The following is a 23,371-nucleotide window of genomic DNA, read 5'->3' on the forward strand; positions in this document are numbered from 1 at the left end:
AACAGCAGTAAATCAGCTTAATCCGCTTTTTTCTCTTTGTGGTTTGAATATGCTTGAGGTGGAAATCTTCATTTTGAGTTGTGCTGATTGGTGGAAGAATTCAGATGGACCCTGTGAAAACTGAGCACTGGGCCTCATGAAGGTCAACAAGAAGAACTGCAAAGATTTGTTAATGGGTAGATCTGCATACAATAGGAACTAACCAGGAGCCCTGCAGAAAAAGATCTGACCGTTACTGTGGGCTCCAGGTTCAAAGTCTGCAAATACACAAATAGCATATTAGACTGCACCAGCATGATCATGGCCAGTAAATTGAGAGAAATTGTTATCTCCACCTGCTTGATACTGATGAGGCCGTATCTGGAATACTGTCTCTGGTCTGGAGCTGCTCCATGAAAAGAGAGATTGAGAAACTGGAAATTGCCTTGCAGAAGACTACCACAATAATTAGGAATCTGAAACATGTGGCATGGAGAGTTGGAGAGCTAGGCTTCTTTGGTTGGGAAATGAGGAGGCTAAAAAAGGAACTAGAAGCAACCTATTGGTACTTGAAAGACAGTTAAAAACACAATGGAGACAAATTCTCAATAGACGTTGAGGGTAAGTCAGGCAGAAGTTATGCTTTGAGAGGTTCAAATTTGACATCATGACAAAAGCTTTTGCACTAAAAAGGATACATGATTCTAATACCAAATACACAGACATAAGCTCTGGTCTTCTTGCTGACATTTGGAAAACAGACCTTAAAGCCCATAGATGCTTCAGCTCAGCATCCCCTCAGAATTTAGTATTAGGTGTATCAATGGTAAGGGTTTATCTGCTGAAGGCAGTGCCTTGCAGGTTTATCAGCTGCAGGTTTATCTGCTGCAGGCAGCATCCTCTGTGCTGCCTCTGATCTCTGTCATGTGTGGTGGCATTACTTGCCAATGACATTGTTGGGAGTAGTTTTGTCCCTTTCAGAACTGCACCTAAACTTCATTTCTCCATTCTGTTTCAGCTGGTGAGTTTGAGGTATCCAGAAACCTCTTGGTTAAGTGATAAGGAACAGCAGTTCAAATGAAACACGCTGATCACTGATCATCCACTGCCTCTTCAAGCCATCCAACTGGTGTCACTCACTGTACAGTATTTGCCTCCTACAGAAGCACCTACCTATTATGCCCCCGTGGTGGGGCAAACAACTGTTAAACATTCTCCTTGGAAGAAGACAAGATCACTTCAAGCCTGTTCTGTGATGAATTATAGCAAGAGTTATTGCCACCCGGATAGACTAACACTGTAGCTGATCCATGTATCCTTCATTGTTTATAACTTCTTAACTCTGACACTTAAGGGACAGCATATTAATAAACGTGGTAGAAAAGCCAATTGGAAATCTTTCTTAGCTTGATTTGTGATGTATTAATCTGCTTGTTTGTCTGTAGCACTAATCTCAGTGCTGAGGGAGATGGCAAAAGAACTTCTTGCCCCTTGCAGGAACACAAAATCACAAAGTTGTAGGCTCATGTGCACACATATATATACACAAATGCATATATATATATGCACATATATATTCTGTTTCATGCAGATATAAAAGCTAACTCTAACAAGTTTCATGTAAATATAAAGCTTCATAGTTGCATTTGCAAGTTATTGACCAAGTCAACACAAAAAATATAAAAAAGCTTTTTAAATCAGTTAGGAAATGATGCCTAACTGATAAGAAAGGCTGTGAATTAATTATCAGGCAGCTGGCTCCTAGAAGGAATGAGAAATGCAAACCATGAAAAGCAAAAAAATGTTACAGCCAAAGGTCACTGCCTCTTACTGCTGAGTTTGCGAGGGCTTTTCAGGCAATGCAAGGGAAGGACAGCCTGCCACACCTGCAGGGTGCTGCCAGCTGGTCAGCTGGCTCTACAACAGGGAAATGGAGTCTTAGGACAAGCATTAAAAGGTAATTCAAGTTACATTGCAAAGGGCTTGGAATATTAACCTACATCCATCAGCATTTTTAAGCGTTTGCTTTTTGAGGCAATTAAGACATAGTTTTGATGGTAGATATGAAGGGAAGGCAAGAACACAGCATATGCATTTTTCCTCTTGTATCAGTGCAGCCCAGTTAAGCAGCCATGATTTAGCAAAGGCTTTATCCCACCCTTCCCTCAGGAAGCCCCGAAGTGGGCACCTCTACAGCATTTCACAGCAGCTGGTTTTGGATTCATGAGACCCATTGAACAGTAGCTGCATAAGTATGAATGGCATGAACCATTTCCCCCTCTACTGCTAGAGCTGATGCTTTCTTGCCAAGCTTATAAAATTGCATACTGTATTAAAAATGCTGTTGATAGTAGAAATGGTTTCATTGTTGCAGTCACAACAAGAACCATTTGCAAGGCACTTATTCTAGCTCTGTCTCCTCCTTCTCTTAGCTGGAGTAGCATTTCTGGCATATTTCTGGGGAGTCTGCCCATCAGGGACACAAATGGTGCATTTCTATTATTTTCTGTAAGAGATAGGTTTACTTGTGTAATTCAGCATGCATTTCCACAGACTACTAGCCTCATTTTTTCATCATGGTCTTACCTGTTGTACCTAGCCCATGTTTTGTGTTTGTTTTCTTTTTTTAATTCATGGAGTGACTTTTCTCCTGCATAGAAAGAAGGGTTAAAGTGGTCATAAGGCATGGTGAAGGTGAGGAGATAGGAGCACAGAAGGTAAATAGTCAGAATCCTGCAGCTCTTGCTTCAGTGATCTGTTTGCTCAGCCAAGTAAATCCAGAAGTTGATTCTGGTTGTACACAATAACTGCAATCTATTGTAACAAAACACGTGGGAAGAATACAAATGTGAGGAATGCCCTGTGCCTCTGCATGTTGTCCAGGCTGCTTGGTGCTGTGTGTCTCTGCAACAATGCTGCCAAAGCTGACTTGCAGCTTTGAACCACCCTCTGACAGCTTGGTCTCCCAACAACTGTATAGCTGTCAGTTCATGGAAATTCCTGCTTCTCTGCAGGATGCAAAATACCAGCTGAGGAAACACCCAGCTCATTATCCCATAGTAGACAAAACAAATATTGTGTTTCCCTGAACCAGCTATATATAGAATTTATCTGACCCTGGTAAGACTCTGAGATAGCATGGGTTCAACTCAGGCAAGGGAAAATGCTGCTCCCCAAAAGGATTTCTCTACAGACTGGCAGACGCACTGTTGATTTATGCCATCCAGAAGAAGTTCTGGATGGCATAAATAGTCTCTTCCAGAAGTTCTCTGTTATTTAAAGAATAGATAGTAAACAAAGCTATTCAGCATCTGGAAAATATAAAAGCACTTGGGAACTTGTCCATGCAGTAGGGTGAAGTGACTTGTTGCCCACCTTCATCTTCTCTAAATCAGGAACCTGACACTTAATTATTTAGTAGAAATATTGACTTACTGAGTCACCGTGGTTTTTTACAGTAGAAGAGCAGAAAGAGAAAACCTCTGACAACTGCCTGGGTGAAAAACCCTTTGAGCCACTGTTTGTGTATCCAAGGCACAATTAAAGTAACATTTTTCTCTTCTATGGCTGTGAGTATGGCTTGGTCATGCACTTCTTGTAAGAGAATGATCCATTGATCATAATGGGAGTTTTTCCAGCATATCAATGTTAGTAATGGTGTTTGGCTGTGCAGTAGTTGCAGTTTTTTATTGAGCTAAAGAAATAATTTGTATTCTTTCTGAGAAGTGAAATTCAGTGTCTCTCCATCTTTCTGGTGCAGATTCCCTTTGTTACAGCAGGATGTGCTGGTGACTGAATGGTTTAGTTGTGGTCTTGTCCCGGATTTTCATTCTCTGGAGTTTCAAGTGGCATTTCATTAACAGCGTGAGAGATGTCCATTAAGGTTTTAGGGACAGTGGTGATGTTCCAGCATTTCCAAACAATGGGAAATGTTTTCCAACATAGCAGCTGCCTATCATGCCTGAGCAATTGCCTGTGTGGTATGCATTTGTATTCAGCAGTGATCCAAATTCTCCTTTCTCATGGTCACACAAACTGTTCCAACAGCAGTGGCCATCCCTGACCTTCAGTGACCCAGGTGAAGGTTATGTATTTGCTACTGGGCATGTTAGACTCATCATTACACAGCTGTTTTCACTAAAACAATAGTATCTAGTGTAAAAATAATAATTGAATCACAGGACCGGAAGGGACCTCTCCTTACCCATCCTCCTTCCCCATCTCTGGCTTTCTGCTCCTGACAGATGTTTCTTCTTCTTAAAAACACCTGGTATGCAGGCTGCACATTTTTACCAGGCAATCTTTTTCTCTGCTTCTTATTGTTAGAAAGTTTTCTGTACTTTTCCTGAAGTACAGAATACTTCAGGATAAATATTGATACAATTTAAGCCTGTTGCTTGCCTTCTGCCTTGTGGAAATGATTCCCTTCATCTTTGCGGTAATTTTTTACATAGCTGCAGACTGTTCTCAAGTTGTGGCTGTGAAAAAAAAATAAAAATCTTATTGATATCTACTATTTTTTTGTCAAATGGATAAAATTTCACTCCGGGTATCAATATTTTTCTGTCATAACTTTTAAACCATGTCTCCTGTTTCAGGATCTATCCCTTTCTCCAAAAGCAAATGCAAATTTCACAAATGCACCCTCAAGTAAATTTCACAGAGCAATTTCCTTCTTCCTGTCACTGCCAGCAGATGACTCTGTGCAATGCAGTCACAAAACACCTGGATTTGCATCCTCCTCTATATGAAGCATTTTCTCCTTTCCAAATACAGCTTGCTCTGATACTGCTTAAGTGGTCTGCAGCCCGTATTTTATTAGGAGCATACTTTTCATTGTTCTGCATTACTTTAATTGTGTCACACAGCTTTTTTCTTTGATGGGGGGCAGATTTGTTCTTTTGTACTAGTCTCTCTAGCAGGACAGTTACAGGAAAATACTGGATATTCAACAAGGTAGACAATATTTAAATACTATGTTGGTGTCTGACCTATTTTGTATTACTGAATATGATGAATTTTAACAACACACCCATAAGACTGTGTGAACACATTCTATTTTGTAATATTAATTTGTGAGTAAACTGATATTTTGATAATCTTATTATAAATATGCACAATATTGCTCTGGGTGCGTCTGCTCCTAGATTGTTAATGATGCTTTTCTATTCACCATAAATAATAGAACAACACAATCAGAAAACAGATCTTAATTTGTACCTAAACGGCACAGTTTTATACATTTATGGGAATACAGACTACTTTTTTACTGTAGTCATTAGTACCAACACCTTGTTTAGACAGCTAGGATATGTACTTCCAACACACAATTGTGTGCCTAGCACACACTGTCTCATAGCACTGTGTCTCACAAAGACATTCTCCAGCCTTGTCTCCCACAAAGGTATTGAGAAGCTGTCAGAAGTGATACCTGACCAGCTCCCAGGGACCAGCTGTAGTCACCCGTGCTGGACTGGTGACTGTGCCTCTGGGGCAGAGAGCATGTCATGTCTGTATGAGCTCACATCATAGCATCACCTCATATCCTGTAATTTCAGTGAGATCTAAAAATTGTCATCACTTACAAATTCACAAAGTAATTGCAGATGTCAAAAACATCTGTATTGACTATAACTTTCCAATCCATTGGCTGCAGGAAAACTATTTTCAATACCTTTTCTGATAGGAACCCCGTCAAGTTTTAAATTACTGGATGTAGCACTTTTTCTTCTGGCTAGAAGTAATGCTAACTAAAAGAAAACCAAACTGTGCCAATGGCTATATCCCAAATATGTAATAAGTCCAAATATACTTTAAGGATGGTGGAAGGATTGCATGTTATATCAGATACAGTAGGATGGTACTTATCGTGGTTTTTCAAAATTTGATATATCCTACATGATAGCAGCTGGATTACCTGTCCATTTGTTTAAGTAAAGTAATATTTGCACATTATTCAGTGAATGACAGTTATTCAAATAACTGTGCCAATGCATATTAAGTTAAAAAGGCCTTTACAGAATATTTGGAGAATGTGTATAAAATGCAGATGAAAATCTAGTGAGCTGCCATTTTAGAAACACACTTTGGTATTTCCTTCATGCTATTCATTAACCATATTCCCAAATGCTGAACATCTGCAGATATCTGTGACAGCATGGCCAAGGCAGCTGCCTGGGTTTGCCTGAGCTCTGGAGGGGCAACTCAGCTGTGTGCTAGTGGGGTCCCCTTCAGCATCAGAGGGACACCTGCAAAACCCTTGCCAGCAAAAAAAAAGCTGGAAGGAAAATTAATACTGCTTCTTTTTTCCTGCTCCTCTGGTGAGGACTGGGCTTGGAGACAGCTGGGTGTCTTGGGAGCAGGAACAGTACAACTGAGGACTGGTGCTGTGGATGTTGCCTTTGTCGAGCACAAAGCCCCATTTGCCTATTACCTGGGAGACAGAGATGTGCCCTGGCAAGAGCTGGCCCTCCTTCAGGACAATCTCCAGTCAGGGTAAAACTGGGAGAAATAAAACCCGGGGGAGCGTGTTTTGTTTTTTTTGTTTGTTTTTTTTTTTTTTTTTAGGGAACAGTGTGTGAAATCCTCCTTGTATTTCAGTCCCTGAGGCGGAGGAGAACACCAGTGTTCCTCCTACTCCATGGAGGTGGCAACCTTAATGGTATAAAGGAGTGGGAGCAGGTGGACACGTTCTGCCGATAAGCGCCTGTAGAAAACCATGACAAGAATCGGCTGAGCTCATTTCCCTACGATTTGTATTTGGAACTGCCCTTGTCATGGGATATTCTTCCTTTGGCCACCCACACGAACCGCCTGGTCTTCAGCTGAGCCAGCAGGGAAGGAGAAAGCAGCGGCAAAGGCCTCGCAGGTGGCCAAGCCAAGGCAACCTCGAGTAGGAGGGTCATGAACGTTCCCCCTGCCCACCCCAGCTCTAACGGATGTAAAAACGTGCCCGGACAACGTGCGGGGGTTAAAACACTTTCAGCCCAGTCGTGCCTTTGGCAGAAGCACCGCAACCGGGCAGCGCCGCCCCTCAGGCCACACGCGGGGCCGTCCGCGCCCGCCCGCACAGGTAAGAGGCGCCGCGCGGGGGGCGGCCAATGGCACGGCCCGGCAGCCACCGCCAGCCAATGGGGGCGCGGCGGCGGCGGCCCCATGGAAATGTGCCTGCTGGGGAGCCAATGGGGCGCGGCCGGGCCGCGGGCGGCGCTTTCTCCGGTGCCAGCGGCGGCCGCGCGTCCCCGCGTCCCCCTCCGCCGTCCCCGCCGCGCGTCCCTCTCGTCCCTCTCCGCCGTCCCCGCCGCGCAGCATGGCCGGGCTGGGCGGCGGCCTCGCCGCTTTCGGGCGCTGCACGCACGCCGTGGTGCGGGCGCTGCCCGAGTCGCTGTGCCGGCAGGCGCTGCGCAGCACGGCGGGCCCCGAGGTGGACTTCGCCCGCGCGGAGAGAGAGCATCAGCTGTACGTGGGCGTGCTGCGGAGCAAGCTGGGGCTGCAGGTGCTGGAGCTGCCGGCCGACGAGAGCCTCCCCGACTGTGTCTTCGTGGAGGATGTGGCCGTGGTCTGCGAGGAGACGGCGCTGCTCACCCGCCCGGGCGCGCCCAGTCGCCGGAAGGAGGTGAGGAGCGGAGAGGGGAGCGATGCCCGCGCAGGTGAGCTCGGGGCGGCCGCGCCGTCGGGCGTGTCCCCGGGTCCGCCCCAGCCCGCGGCGGGGACCGCGCTCGGAGCTGCAGCCCTGCTCGGCGGGAGCGGCTCCAGCCCGGCGTGCCGGCCCGGCTGCCGAGCCCGCTGTGCGGCGGAGCCCCGCTGTTCTGGGCGTACTGGAGAGCGATGCTCTGCTCCTGGAGACACGGACAAGTGGATGGACAGTGTAAACTATGACTCATCCATTCTGGGGCGTGCGGGCTTTCGCTCCGTGTCAGCTTGCCCAGCCCGTCTGGCGGGATGGGGTGGCTGGCGGATTGTGCGGGTTTGTGTCCCCGGTGCAGCCCTGCTCGGTCCACAAACCCCCATATTCAGTACGCGTTGAACCCGAGCTCAGCCCCAGGCAGTGCATTACTGGTGCCTGCGATAATTGTATCTACTGACCTATGCACAAGAGCTGGTGTGTGTTTTGGTGTACTTAGTGTCAGCCTTAATGCCCTTGAACCTGATGTCGCCTTCCCTGTGGGACCATTGCAGGTCCCTGCATGTATAGGGGATGCAGGCTATCTCATTGGAGAGACGTGTGGAGGATGCACACCCACAGGAGCCTTAGTTTAGATCTTCTTAGTACTTTCTTAATGTCCTCAGCCCATTCAAAAACTAGTTCATGAGGCAATGCATGCATTGAAGTGCCACCCAGTTATCTTCCTCAATGGGCAATGACAGCTTGCCTTCCTGTAACCATCTTTTAATGTAACGCTCCTCTTGTCTCTTTTAGTTCCCATCTTTGGTACCACAGTGCATTGTGAGATCTACAGGTGTGTGCTGTTGTACCTGTGGGACAGGGCAGTAGCTCCTCTTGGCCATTGAGAGCAATGCTCCACTTGGTTTTGGGTTTTTTTTTACAGTGCCTTTCTTTTCAATTGCAAAGTTTTCTTAAATTCTCCCCCAATGGTGTAACATCTGAGATACTGTGTACAACTTGTACACATGCACTTCTTGTACATAGCCATGTGTATTTACTCTTTGTAACACACTTGGATGCTCTTTAAGGGGACAACACCAGAATGAAGTGTTTACCACATGCTGCTCTCAGAAGCAGCTGTTTCTTAGCCAGAATCAAAGCACATTTTCACTGGTCCTTTCCACGACACACTGGTATGTAGCTCTGTGAGTCCTGCTGCCATTTGTACCATTTCCCCTTCAGGAGGAGGGATTTATTTCTTTCCATGAGTGACTTGTCCAGGCAGAGTCATGAACAAGAGAGAGCAAGCTTTCAGGAATAATTTAAACATTATTGATGTTCTTGAATGATGGAGCAATCCCTCCCTTGAGTTTTCTATGAAGCAAAAATAAAAAAATAGTTGAACAAGTATTCTTTTAAAGCTATAACAGTGCATGACACTGCAGTGTGATGCTTGTCTGAACATTTAACTCTTGCAACAGTTCTTCCTCCTGGTAACATCATTACAGCAGTGTCTTGTGGAAAGGGAGAGAAGGTGTTCATTTCTGCAGGATGCTACCTGCCTATTCCTGATCCCTTTCCTCTCCAAGGCATCCTCCCCTTCTCAGCGTGGCTACTGTCAGTTTTGTTTAGGTGGAGTATCTGTGTTGAGTAGTTAGTGACCAGGATGTCATATTGAAAACAGTGAAATGGCAAAGGCTTTAGAAAGCAGGAATGCACACATGCCTCCCCAGAGCTCTGTGTGCTGGGCAGAGGGCTTGGTGTGTGCCTTGGACATCTTGGCAAACATCTATAATGTCACTAAAGTCACTTTCATAGAGCCCCCCCATAAAGAGCTGCACGAGAGGCTATTTCCTATTGTACGCAAAGCTGGTCTGCTCCTATTGCCTCCAACTTTGGTTTTGGAGGGGCCAACCACAGGTGCTCAGAAGTCCAGGTGCTGAGGGAGCCCAGCACTTGCCCCTGACCCTCCTGCTAATCTCAGTGAGTGTCTGTTAGCAGCCTCCAAGGATATTTTTCTGAGGTTTATGTTCAGTCTCTGAATTCCCCACTGAGATAGTTGCTGGAGTCTGGTGGCAAGTGATTTTGCTGCAGGGTCTGTCCTACCATCTGCCCTGTCAAATGCCTTTATTGCTGACCTGGAGGAGATGGAGGCATCTTTATTTAGCTGTGAGTGGCCCCACAGTGGGGGTGAGAAGTGATACCATTGAGGTCTAGGCTGTGCAGAGGGTCCTTATGAGGCTGAAGAAAGGGGCTGACACATGGTAAACCTCATGGTGGAAAGGGACAAATTCAAAGTGCTGCCCCAGGAAATGAAGGATCCTACATCGCTTAGCTTGGTCAGCCTGCTATGAAAGTGAACCCAGGCTGTTGCAGTGCACTGTCACTTGTACTGGGTGACAGGGTGGATGCAGTCTACGTCAGCACTGGTTTCTCAAACTGGAACCTCTTTTTCTTTTTATGTAACGTAAGTGCAAACCCATGAATATTTTAGCAGTACAGTTTGTGTATGCTTGGCTTAACCCAGTGAAGCCCAGCTCCTGATCATGCTCTCCTGACCTGAGCCTCCCTGTAAGGGAGGACTCAGCTGGGCTTGTCTTACTGGTCTGTTAACTATTAAATGTATTTTTGTACAGAGCAGGCAGGAGCGGTGGAGCAAGGAAAGGATGAGGGAAACAGGGTCATAAGGCACCATTTCTGCAAATAATTAACAGAGGGAGGGTCTGTGTACAGGAAATCTGTCAAAGAGGCATGCGGTAGGCTGGTTTCTGAAGCCTGATCAGACCAGTGAAAATTGAAGAGCACATGGGGTTTGCTGAGGTGCATCTCAAACACAACAGCCTGGTTGCATACACAGCTGGAGCAATGCTGTTTCAGGTGTGCTGTTCCTTCTGATAAACTGTCTGCCAGATACATGAACTGAGCAGTACTGTCTTAATCTCCTCTATTTCTTGCTACTGGAAACCTTCAAACCTATACAGTATTTAAAAGGATACAGCTTTTTCTTTCACTGACTAGACTCCTTATTAAGAAGGCTTGTCACCAATTATGGTAACACTATGCAGTAGACAAATTTCTGCAATAGTTTGTAATAGCACTGATTGAGCTTTCAGGCTTTATAGGTATTAGTATTATTGCTTATCCCCCCAGCAACATTGGATTCTCTACTGATTGTCTGTCTGGAGCAAAACAAAATAAAACCTAGGGTTATGTCTGTTCTTGCTCCAAGTTATTGTAAGGAGAAAAAAAGAATTGAATTAAATTTGGTCATGTTCAGGCAGCACTGGGAAAGAGCCCAGTATTTTTTTTAGCAAAGTAGAAAAATTATTCATGCATTTAATGATTTGTTTGCAAGTCAGACTTATTTCAAGGCATTATGTTTCTGTGTTATCTGCTTCTGAACTTATTTTAAAATTCATAGTTTCTGTAGAGTTTTGATTTGGCAGAAAGGTAAAGGCTTTTGGAGTAAGCCTAAGGTAGATTACTAATATGTCTAAGCTGGTGTTTTGCTTATCCGTGTGCAGTCACCAGTGCACTTGATGCTTAAGTTGAGTAAGTCCAGTGGAAATGTTGTGATCACTGATCAGATTGTGAGTTCCAGCACCTTTTGTTCTAGCAGTGTGTTCTGTCACCTTCTGCAGGCAGCAGGGTTGGTTGTGAAGAGACCTCATCAGCACATTGCTCTTGCTGCCTAAGTTGTCTTAATGTGCTTGGGATAGCACAAAACAGCATTTCCACAATTTCTGTGCTTATGCAGACAGATGGAAACCCAAAAGCTCAGCAAAATGCACTCACAGTGACCTGGCCTCTTCTCAGCTGCCACATGGGGAATGAAGAATTAGCTGGTGCTGGGAAAACGACAGGAGCTGCTGCAGAAGACCTCAGTGTATTTCCTTCCTTGGTTAAGAGGAAGCTTCTACCCAAGACCAAGTTTTTCCCAACTCCTCCAAGACACACTGGGAACACTTGTGATTGCATTCATGTAGTATAGGATAGCTGGTCCTTCAACAATGAGGGACAGGATGAGCAGCTAAAGAGTATGTTTGTCAAATCCCACCCTCTCAACGAGAAGTTGAAACTACCTAATTGCTTTTCCAACATCCCTGGGTACCTTTTCCCAAATCTACTTGCTGTGTAACAGGATTTTGTCCACAGTAGTGCTTCTGCAGAGCTTCCAGCTGTGCTAGGCCAGATAACTTGCTTCTCAGGGTGGCTGCTGCCACCCCTCCCACCCTTTACAGATTCTGCAGGGCTGTGTAGCTGTGTATGAACCATACATAGTTGGGGAACCACAGTGTGAAGCTGCGTATGAACCATAGCTTGCACCCTACACTGCCCGTCGTCCCAACTGGAGCTACTGCTTGCAGGGATAATTCTTAGACCAGGAGGTGGAGGTTTCTTAAAAAAAAAAAAAAAATAACACAGAAGGCAAAAAGAGTTTATGAAGTTATTCATTTGTTATATATACCGAGGTAATACAGCATAGCTGCTGCTAAATGCAAGACACTTTCTCTGCTCTCTGTAGGTATAGATGATCCTGCAGGTTAATGATGTCTGCTTCAAAATAATAGAAAATCTAGGTTCAGGAGAAAGAGATTGAAGGCTCTGCTGGCTCCTGAACTTAATTTGGTTATGGGGGTTTTGTTTTACAGCATATACTAGTACAAGTGAGCCTGTATTTAGAATTTAGGTTTGAAAGATCTTTAAGATGGTAGAGTCCAACTGTTAAGCCAGCACTGCTGAGTTTATCACTTAAACCGTGTCCTTAAGTGCTCCATCTATGCATCTTTTGAATATCTCCTGGGATGATTATTCCACTACTTCCCTGGGCAGCCCAAAGCTTGACAACCCTTTCAGTGAAGAAATTTTCCCTAATATCCAGTCTAAACCTTCCCTGGTGCTGAGGGCTGTCCCCCTTGCCCTGTTGCTTGTGATACGGGAGATGAGACCAATTCCCATCTCACTAAACCCCCCTTTCAGGTATTTGTAAAGGGATGAGGTCCCATCTGAGCCTCCTTTCCTTCAGGCTGAGCCTCCCAGCTTTTCATAGGACATATGCTCCAGACCCTTCCCCAGCTCCACTGTCCTTCTCTGGGCTTCTCTGCAGCCCCTCAATGTCTTTCTTGTCATGAGGGCCCCAGAACTGGACACAGCACTCGAGGTGTGGCCCCATCAGTGCTGAGCACAGGGAGGCAATCACTGCCCTGGTCCTACTGCTGCACTATTCCTGATATAGGCCAGGATGCCATTGGCCTTCCTGGCTACCTGGGCACAGCTGGTTCATGTTTATGTCCAGCTGCTGTCAGTCAGTGTCCCCAGGTCCTTCTCCACTGGGCAGCTTTCCAGCCAGCCACTCTGTCCCAAGGCTGTTGTGATGCATGAGGTTGTTGTGAGCCAAGCACAGGATCCAGAACTTGATATTGGTTAACCTCATGGAAGTGGCCTTGGCTCATTGATCCAGCCTGTTCAGGTCCCTCTGGAGAGCCTCCTACCCATATGCAGTTCAGTAATGCCTCCCAAGGGGCTCTGTCAACCAATCCCTTAAACAGGCCAATTTCTCCAATATTCAAAAATTATTTCATGATTGCTGTGCCTAGGGTGGCCTTCAGCCACCAGATCACTCACCAGTCCTTCTCTGTTCACAATCACCACATCCAGAGGGACCTAACATACCAGTAACACTTTGCTGCCACATGGATCTGAATCCCGTGCTTCCACTGAGACAGCAAATGGAAGGACCTTGCTAGCACACCACCCCTCAAACGTGGGTGTACTGCCCCCAGGCTTATCTCTTGTTAGCCTGTTTTTATCTCTTTTTCTCTTCAAATCTAGTTTAAAGCTCTTTCAATGGGAACTCCTCTGCAAGGAGAGAGACAAGTGTCTCCAGCAGGCCTGCTGTTGTGTAAACTTACCCATTATCAAAACCCAAAAATTCTGCTGGTGACACCAGGCTCAGAGCCAGGTATTGATCTGCTGGCTCTCTCTTTCTTCACTCATCGCTCCCTGCTGTTGCAAAGCTCATAGTGACTTGTGCTCCTGATCCCTTAAGCATTTGTCCCAAGGCCCTGAGATCTGTTGGTTGCCCTCAGATTTCTTGTTGGGGCTTCATTGCTGCACACATGAAAAATCAATAATGGATTAAAATCCGAGGGCTGTATCAGAGGAGGAAGCTTTCTCTTCCATCTTTAACCAGGGCCCCAGGGGAGCAGCAGGCTTCCCTAACAAATGAGTCTGGTCTGCATGGGGGGGCCTTGTTCCCTTCAGAAGGGAACATGTCAGTGACCGGTCTTGTTTTTCCTTTATGTAGGCAGTTTTGATGCTGGGCACAAGCTGACTGAACCTCAGCAACATCTCCCAGCTGGATGATGAACCAAGCAGAGGAGCTCCTGTGCCTGGGCACCTGTCCTACATAGATGCTCATTGCTGCTGGCCAGCACTGGAGGAAGAGCAGGGCACTCCTGCAGCCCAACTCAGGGTGACAGTGTGCTCCCACCCAGCTCTGTCTGGGCAGCTCAGTCATGTAGGGACAGAGCTTAGCAAGGCTGTGGCTTTCTTCTGGGTGGGTACCATTGTTCCCTGTTTGATCTGGCACTGTCAGGAATCTGTCTTCTTTCTATGGAGGACTAGCATTGGCAGGTCACTGAAGAAGCAAGAGATTAAATGTTTTATTACCATCTTAAATAATTTATGGCTCTTTAAACTGTCACACAAATTGTGGTGGTCTTTTATGTTTTCACTGACCCCTTTGCACATCCTTCTTGTGCTTTACCCTTGATGACCCAGACCATCTTGGTGTTACACCTAGAAAACTTGTGACAGAAAGCACAGAGGTTGCCACAGTGTAATTGCTTAGTACTTAAAACAGCAGGTAAGTAAACATGGGCAAACACTTTACATGAAGGCTGACAAAAATTAGAGGTGCCACTAGGTGCCTTCCCACATTCTTGTTAGATTGAGTTTTTTAATACCTTTCCCATTCTATACTGAGCCATATTTATATACTCCTTTAGCCTTTTTCATCATGTTCACTTACTTCACAATTAGAGTGAAAGCATGCAAGATATTGTCAGCATTTTATTTTCTGTCATACTGAAAACAACTTGAGAAGTACCAGCCAGACTTTGGATATGATGTATACCTGAGTTTTAATGTGGGATTTGGTTGTTTTTTGGGCCTATAATTGGCAAACCTGAATGCAATGATCTTCTACAAAGTTAGTGTCACTTGGAGACTTTCTCCAGGATGATGAGTGATGCCCTTCATGGGTTGCAGAAGGTAATGAAGTAACTAATATCAGAATCTGTTTCAGTGTTTTCTTTTATCGTATCAATAGCTTTATTTTCGGTGCTTTCTGTATTAGTATATAAATTAACTGAAAAGAATGCAGTAGAGGAGAAAAATTTCTTAAACAGTACTGAGAAGTTTAAAAAAACCCAATCATTTAGGCAACGTCAGGCAGACCTTTATCAGGAGCCAGTGTAATTATCAGTATGCATAAGAATGGGTCTTTTGCCCTCCTAAAGCAGACTGTTTCAAAAATCATCTGCTTCATATTTTAAGTGATGCCTTTTGGTTTGGGCAGGTGGTTCTTTGGTCTTGAAGTTCATTCCTGGTGTAGTTCTGACCCTACATTAATAAGTCTAACACTTTGAGTGAACTGGCTATGCCAAGAACTGTATTTTTTCATGTTCAATTTTGCTTCTGTGATCCCCAATTTAATGAAAATGTTAGGAAGTAGCTTATAGTCAGATCAATATAAGTGGACTGTATTAATTACAATTGGTTTCTATTTATAGAACTGTAAAACAATCTGTAAGGACAGTCTAGAAGCAGCTTGGGTTTCATGCTTTTCTAGTAAAAGACATATTTAGATCTTGTTATTGAATTGTGACATGAGGATCGTCAGAAATATGCCAGTTACTGACCAGAAGATTAAAAAAAGTCGGAACCCAAATTAAATGCCTTTTTTTAAATCTGTTGTGGACACCTGATTATTATAATGCAAGCCTGATGTCAGCTTCTGTACTTTGTTAATCACTGTTCCTGTGGCTGTGATAGATAGCCCTTGGTGAGCTTATGGTTCAGTGTAAATGTTAAGTGGTTAAAGGTTCCTCCCCCAGGAACATTCTGCTTGGGCTTTCAAATTGAACCTGACTAGTTGATGTTTTGTAGTTTTTTGTTTGTATATTTTGGGGTTTTTTTTGTTGGTTTTTTTTTTTTTTGTAACCTCTTTACTTAAAACCATTGCAAAAACTAGTTTACCACAGTCACTTTTGGAATTTTGGTATTAAGATTCCAAGATAGGTTCATAACATCCCCAGTGTAGTCTGCCTGATCAGTTGTGCACTTAAACTTCTTGTCTCCCATCATCCCTCTTGGTGAGGTGACTGGGGCGTGCAACTCTTCAGCAAGCCTGGCTGATGTTAGCACTGATATTTTTCATTAAAATGAACACATGCAGACTTTAATTTCTACCACTATTACTGGTTATTTTGAAGTGATTCTGGAGCAGGTACTCTGCCTCTGCTCTAGGCTCAGCATGACTCTGCTGAGGATGCTGAGGGAAGTGACAGTATAGCAAGTTTTAACTTGCAGCACTCCATTCATGCTGAATATTTGGTGAGCTGAGCAGCTCAGTCTGGGGAAGCAGTGTCTATGCTTGTGATGTTCAGTTTTCAGAGGATTTCTTGTCTTTGTCAAAATCTCCTGGTAAATAGAGCTGGATCAAAAGTGTAGACCTGATCACAAAATGCTGACCTTAAATGAAAGTTATGTATACAAAACAGCCTTCATTAATCATAAGTCACACTAGTACACACACACATCTCTGTAGAAGTCATTGTTTATGGAGGCCTTGCCAACCAGGAGTTGTGACTATAGAAAGTGTGTTCCTACCAAGAAAGCAATTATTATCAGTAATTACTGATCATTCATTCCTTTGAAAAATAAACCATTCTGATTTTTTTTTGTATTTATTATAGAAGCATATTCCTAATCAAGTTTATGGTGTAAGAGAGTTTTACTCTTGGTATCAGGTCTGGTCAGTCACAGTTGTAGGGTGAAGATAAATTATGTACCCACAGCATCAGGTGACAATATCTTTTATTTCTGCCCTTTTTATAGCAGTATTAGGAGTTTGTCTTCTGGGGGGGAAAAAATAAAAGTGAAATGTTTTATGGCTGAGATGTACCTGAGTCAGGTCTTGCATTCATCCAAGGCCAGTTATCACCTGTACCACTCTAATGTGCTGTTTTTCTGTCACTTGGAGTCAATATTAAAACCACACAAGTAGATAAAAATCAGCTCGTTCAGGACTTGCAGAACTAATTTTCACATCAATAGAGATTCAGTATTTGGCATCATCTTTAAAAAAGGATTGTGATAATTTGTTTTTGGAGGGTTCATTATGTATGTTAATAGTAAAGGATCTGGCTATCCACGCCTGTCTCCGGATGCCAACTGAAGTTCTCTGGCAAAATGTAATCATCTATCTCAGCTCAGTCCCAGCTGGCCGCTGAAGCAAACCAAAACAAAACTGCTACATAATTGGACACTGTTGACAGTGCTGTGACTGATTTTGCATTTCTTTTTTTTTTCCTAAGGCTTTTAATGTAAGAGCTGTCAGGAAGCTGAATCCTGTATCTCGGAAAGGGTGATCTTGCAGGATAAGAATCCTGCTTATGCAAATGTCTCTGCATTTCAGTGTGGTTGATGTCATTTGAGCTGCAGGCCAGCAGCCATGGTGTTAGTGTATGTTTCTAAAAGAAACCAGGTGGACACTACTCTGGTGTTTTCCTTACTGATATTTGTCCAATAATTCTTGATGCTTTTGTTCTGAACTGGCTGCAAGGAGGGAAACTGAAAAGTAGCCCCACCATGTCCAGTGCAGGAAAAGTCAAGGCAGAGGTCAGTGTAGGAGAGATACACTGTCAAAGGAAGGGGTGGGGAGTGACCTGACTCTGTGTACATGGGGGAGAACCCTTGTCAGCACTTTATGCATCATATGGGATGCCACGTCTTCACTGATGCTGGCAACTCCAACTGTGAAAATCTAATCCATAGGAAATAGAGTTTCTGCGTGCCATACAGAAATCTCTTATTTTTGTGACCCTTAAAACAAGTGTTTCTGTTAATCTTATTCTGGAATGTGATCTTATTGTCACACAATAAACCAACCAGCCTGCCTTGACCACAGATCTCTGGTTTAGCACAGTCCCTTCTAGATGAGTACTGTATACCTCCAGTATTGCTGAAAGGCTATTTTCTTCACTTGGCCAAACTGATTATTCATCTGGAACTGAAATGCTGTGTGAGGTTCTGGTAACACATTTTGGAAATGTAGAATAAACAGAAAAGGTGTGTGGATGGATGAGAAGAACTTGCTGCAGTGTAAGACTGTTCCTGTATGAAGTGACACTAATTAGATAAATGCCTTCAACTCAAAGTTATTTTGGATAGGGGAGAAATAGGAGAGTTCTACAGTATCTCAAATGGTACAGAGCAAATGATCTGCGACTGGCAGTATGAAAATGACATCCAGAGAAATACCCGGGGCAGCAAATTCCAGCAGAAGGAAGTATTTTGTCATGCAGTGCACAACTGAACTGTCGGAGTCTTTGCCAGGATGTTGCAGGGTTGGGGGGTGGCAAAAGTACAGCTGGATGTCAACAATGAAAGAGAGATCCATCAATAGATGTTTTAACTCTTTGATCCAGATGCAATAGTTGTTTTTGGAAATATGTGCACTGCCTCTTAGAGTAAGCTGGGGAAGATACACTGGAGACAGCAGCACTTTGTACTTGTCCTCTTTGTTATTCTTTCCTTAAGCTGCCAGCACTGGCCACGCTTGGAGTCAGGCTGCTGGGATATACAGGTCTCTGTGACCCACTTAAGCTGTTCATGTATTATGAATAAGCTGTAATACTGATAGCTGTTTAGCAGACTCTTAATGAGTCACTTGCTGTGATCCTGGAGGTCACAAGTTGTTGAGCACTATCTGTTTGGGAAGGAGATGCCCAGTGTTGACCTTGCACAGATCTTGCTGGTGTTTTCCTCCCCTCAGGCAAGGGAAAACTTGTGCTCAGGCTTAATCAGGGTGTCCAATGGCATAAGATGGGCCGTCACTAGAACCATCAATGGTTGGTTTAAATTTTGATGTTGATTTATTTTTTCTTCCCTGCCTCAGGATATCCATCCTAGAACAGATAGTAGGAAATGGAACAATTTCACCATGAAGACAGTCAGAGATACTTTCTGTCAACAGTATAAAAGAATTCTGAAGCCCCCCCCAGTCCTTAGCAAGTCAGATTAACCCAAAGAAACAGTGCAGACTTTGTAAAGCAGAGATTTCTCATTGGGAAGTGTTGTTTCTAGCTTTTCCACATCAGGTGTGAAAACATACTGCCATCCAAGCTTTGCAAAATGATTCTTAGAAAGGCCTAGCAGTGAATGCTTGGCAAATAGAGGTTGAATATATTGAGAGTCAGGCTTAAAAGCTTAATGTTATGGAAGAGAGTGTCCTGGAAGAGCCTTTGCAGAAAGCTGCCAGGGGAGAACCGTCTCCTGTGGACTTTGGGGTCTGTTTTGTTGTGGGACAGCTGATGGTAGCTGATAATCTGCCAGTTTGCGCTGTGGAAATGATCGACAGGTTTTTCCTGAATAGCATGTTATAGATTAAATGAGCCTGAAAACACCAGCATTGCTAACAGGAGATAGATATTAATTTCCTGCTTGCAAGGAGCCATTTGGAAAAGGTACCAGTCTTTTTTGGCTTTATGCTCTGGCTTCATGGATAACCCAATCACAAAAAATTTTAGACTAGCGCCGCTCGTCTTTTTATGCCTGTGAGCAGCAGAAGTGGAGCCATTTCTGGGTGGGTTTGATGAATGGCAAGCTGCCAGGAGTGGCATCCATCTTGTATCTGAGATAATGCCATGAGCAGCCTGAAAGCCATTTCTGACAGGAGAGCATCAAACCAGCTGTGCATTGTGCAGGGCTGACTGGAGAGATTTTGCAGGAGCATGACTACAGCTGGTGTGACCAGAGTTGCATTGAACATTTTTCTGTGCTTCCAAAGCCTTCACAGACATCAGCCCATTGTGTCAAAGCCTGGTGTAGGCCGATGACACCAGTGATGCTCTGATCAAACTGGGGTCATGAGAGCCTTGGTGCTGTAGGTGTTACAGGGCAGGGAAGATGGGCTCTTGTCTTGCATCTCTGTTTTGGTGCTGTCACTTGGCTGCAGTAACCCTCCCAACAGTTTTGCCGTGGCTCCCCTGCTGTAGCACATTGCTGAGCTCTGTGTCCTGGCCATTCAGGTTGACTGGGGAGTAGCAAAAGTCAGTTCAGGGGAAGGTGAAACAAAGAAAGGTGGCTGCCATCCAGGCTCTGAACTAAGGCAGTGGTGTTTGTTCTACTGATGGGAATGTACTCCCATGACCATCCCCTCTGCTAGCTGCAAGCATGTCCTGTCTCTCTTGGGGCTTACTGTTTCTTGTCCTGACTTTGATATTTTTCTGAGCATGATTTTATCCTTCTCATTTCTCCATCCTTTGGGGAACTTTGGCACAGATGTCAGCAGCCACCAGAAACCGCCAAAAGCTTTTGTGCAGTAAAAATGTGTTCTGTCCACACTTCATCTTAAGAACTAAAGGCACTGTTTATAATTCTGCACCAGGCTTCTCTGAATTCAACCTAGTTTCCACTTTGCTTAGTTTCTTTACCCTCTTTACAAGATTACTGCACATAAAACCGAAGTCTAATGGGAGCTTCTAAAGGCCTGCCAGTCCTCTAACATGCAGTCCTAAAAATCTGGATGGAATGTAAATCAAGGGCTGCTAATAATACAGTGTGTAAGGTCTTAGTTTATATAAACCCTGAAACTGTGTCTAAAAATAGTGTATTGTTTTGCATTCTTGAAAGCAGATTCACCATGCACCTACATATGCCGTGAAGTACTATGCTGGCTGAGGAGTTGTTTGAAAAGTACTGAAAACCCATTTTAATTTTATTAGTCCTGCAAAATTCACATGGGCAGTCATGTTAAATATGATAACACCTGGAATGAACTGCAGCTGTGGTACTAGCAGGAGGCATAGGGTATGGGAATCGTGCTAGAGAGGTGTCCATCAGGGAAGTGCAAGTATTGATTGCCTGATCTGGAGTAGGAAGCAGTTTGGGGGAGCTGGATGGAGATTTAGCAAATACTTTCAGGCCATAAGGAGTGAAAGAATAAAAAACAGGTAGTTAGTGTGTCTTCTGTATGTTATGTTAGGTTTCAAGAGAAGGGACTTTTTCTTTTAACCGTAAGGCTTGTGCTTATGACACAAGTGTGTAAGTAGATGGGGTTTAATCCTGTAAGGTGCCACTGCTTAATGTAGGGCTTGTGATCAGTCTTACCAATTTAAAGCACTTAAGCTCCTTCCTCCCCTGTGTCTGCTTACTTGCCATCTCTCTAAGCTGGTCTCATGGTTATGTTTTTCACTAGTGGAAAGTCTGAGGTAATGTAATGTTTGAGATGTGGCTGTAGTTTTAAAGTGTTTCTTAGCCTTGAGTATTGACTTGGTGATTTTGGGCTGTAGTGTGGTGGCTGTGAAAGTGTGTGGTTAATAGCACAATAGAATTCACATTCGTAGTAATCTTAAATAGATAATGTAGCAATATGAAATATATCCTGCAATTAGCTTTAGGAACAAGCTAAATGGATCTTTAAAGAATGCATAGTCTTTGCCCCTTGCTTTTTGCATTCTCTCCAGGGCTGGGAAAGCTGTAACCTCATTGTTGATTCATAAAGCATCTGCCATGTCTCCTGTATGTGTTGACTTCTCTAGTAATGAGATTTTTTTTGTAGGTTTGCTCCTTTATACTTGGTAGAAAGTGGATGCACTCATTCAGCTTTTTGGGAAGGTAATCCAGAAGAGATGAGGAGGTGACTGCTGTCAAAATCAGCTTTTCCTTGTCTTGCAGACCCTGTCTGGTGCAAGGCAGCAACAGACACAGGCATAAGTGATAACTCCTATCGATGAGATCATAAACACAATCGTTTGGAAGTGTTTTAATGTGCTTGAATAAAAGTTCTCACCATGGTACATGTTCTCCTACCCATGGCTGGAGTCCTGAATGGCAAGTACAGGCTCAGCACCTCTGAAAGTCAGGCTCTTTCCTCCTGAGACCTGTGCAGGATATTTAGGAGTCCAAACCACCAATAAAACCTCATATTGGGAAGTTTGGGGCTCTTTCTAAACTCAGCCTAAAAATGTGAGCTTCCTACATGCTAGGAGTGGCATTTTCATTTTTTCACAAAGTGTTCTTGCCCCCACTTCCCCTGCTTTTGCTACTGTAAGAAAGCTAAGCATGAGGCAGAGGAGCATGCAGTCACATGCTGGAGGTTGGAAAGGTGCTTGAAAGTGTCTGACTACTGCTTGTATCAGCATACTTTGTAAGAAGCTGCATTTTCAGTGAAAAACTAGAAGAATGTCTGAGGGTCACCCCTCTTGAAAGCTCCAGGACCTTCCACAGTTTCCGTTGTGGTCTTTACTTCATGCCAGTGCTATGGGCATACATCCAGACTATCTACTGCAAGGTGACACCTGGGATGAGAAGAAGGAATTTGTTTGAGTGCATCTGTATGTGTCCAAATTCTGAATTTTCAGCAAGGCTTTTTCCCCAAGCTCATCTGTCAGTGGGAATTATATTGGTCCAGCAGTGGTACCTTGAAAAACACTCTCTGAAGTACAGGTGTGAGCTGTAGCAGCCTACAAGTGTCTGAAGTATTTAGTGTGAGACATTAGTCAAACTGAGGAATGCCTTGTCCAGCTGTAGTGCAGGCTTGCATGGTAATTCAATAGAAGAGACCACAAAATATGGGAACTCTGGCTGCCTTAGTTCATCATGAGCAGCACTTTGAGGAATATGCATCACAGATCTGTAGGCCTTGCCTGAAGCTCCTCTGCAGTTTTTCCCAGCTAGGTCATCTTTATTGAAATGCCTACTGGAAGTATCCCAGGACTCGTGGAAAACCTAATTCAGCGTACTTGGAGGGTCAGTAGTTTGTTCTTTCCATAGTGTTTGCTTCACTGGAGCAAACTGCTTTCCTGCCCTACTGTGGTAGTGTCCCAAGCTGTTTTCTGGGAAGCAAATTTTTTGGTCATACCTTCAGCACTGTAGTTTCCAAATTCAGTTAATCTCAGTGGAAGCAGTCTTTTAGCATGGAAGCCAACCAGACACCCAGGGCAGCAGAGGGAAGAGCTATTTTAAAATTCTAAAAATTAAAAAGTGTTTTTTTCACTTGCATTCCTGGGTCTTGGCCTGAACAAGGAGTAGAGGTGCCAGAATACTGCGAGAGTGTCTGTTGTTGCAGTATGTCTGGCTGAACCAGAAGCAGGAAATTCTTGTGAGAGTCTGTCTCATCAGATTGCCAGCCAGCTCTGAGCCTTGTTGGTTGTGAGTTTGAGTTGGTGAGGTGGGAATGTGGTTGAGAGAAATATTTGAAGGTAGGTAAAATGGTTCATTGGAAGTGATAGCACAGTATGTGTGTGCAGCATGGTGGTGGTTTTCAACAAAAAAACAAGAAGTGAATACATGAAGCAAACTTGCATCACCTTCCTTCTTGCAGTGGAGGAGGAAATAGGGAAAACTCCCTGTATGGGTTGAGTGCTTCTCTGCCAGAACTGGTCTGCCTCTGTGCTCTGCCTTTGGGTCTCCCTCTGGCTTGAAAGGGGCCAAATCCAGCCCTCTGGTTCATAACTTCCTTCTTAAAACTTGCAGGTCAGGAATTTTTTCTTACTC

At 44.2% G+C, this 23,371-nt stretch overlaps 1 protein-coding gene across 1 annotated transcript in view; it reads left to right on the forward strand.

The window, feature by feature from the left end:
* The first annotated feature begins 7,288 nt into the window (after positions 1 to 7,288).
* Positions 7,289 to 23,371, forward strand: part of DDAH1 (dimethylarginine dimethylaminohydrolase 1) — a 51,217-nt gene continuing 35,134 nt past the window's right edge. The window contains exon 1 of the mRNA XM_062497505.1: positions 7,289 to 7,594. Within this exon, the coding sequence (XP_062353489.1) occupies positions 7,289 to 7,594 (306 nt within the window). The remainder of the gene's footprint in view (positions 7,595 to 23,371) is intronic.

Source organism: Cinclus cinclus, chromosome 8 (genome assembly GCF_963662255.1).
Source record: "Cinclus cinclus chromosome 8, bCinCin1.1, whole genome shotgun sequence".
Taxonomy (NCBI): domain Eukaryota; kingdom Metazoa; phylum Chordata; class Aves; order Passeriformes; family Cinclidae; genus Cinclus; species Cinclus cinclus.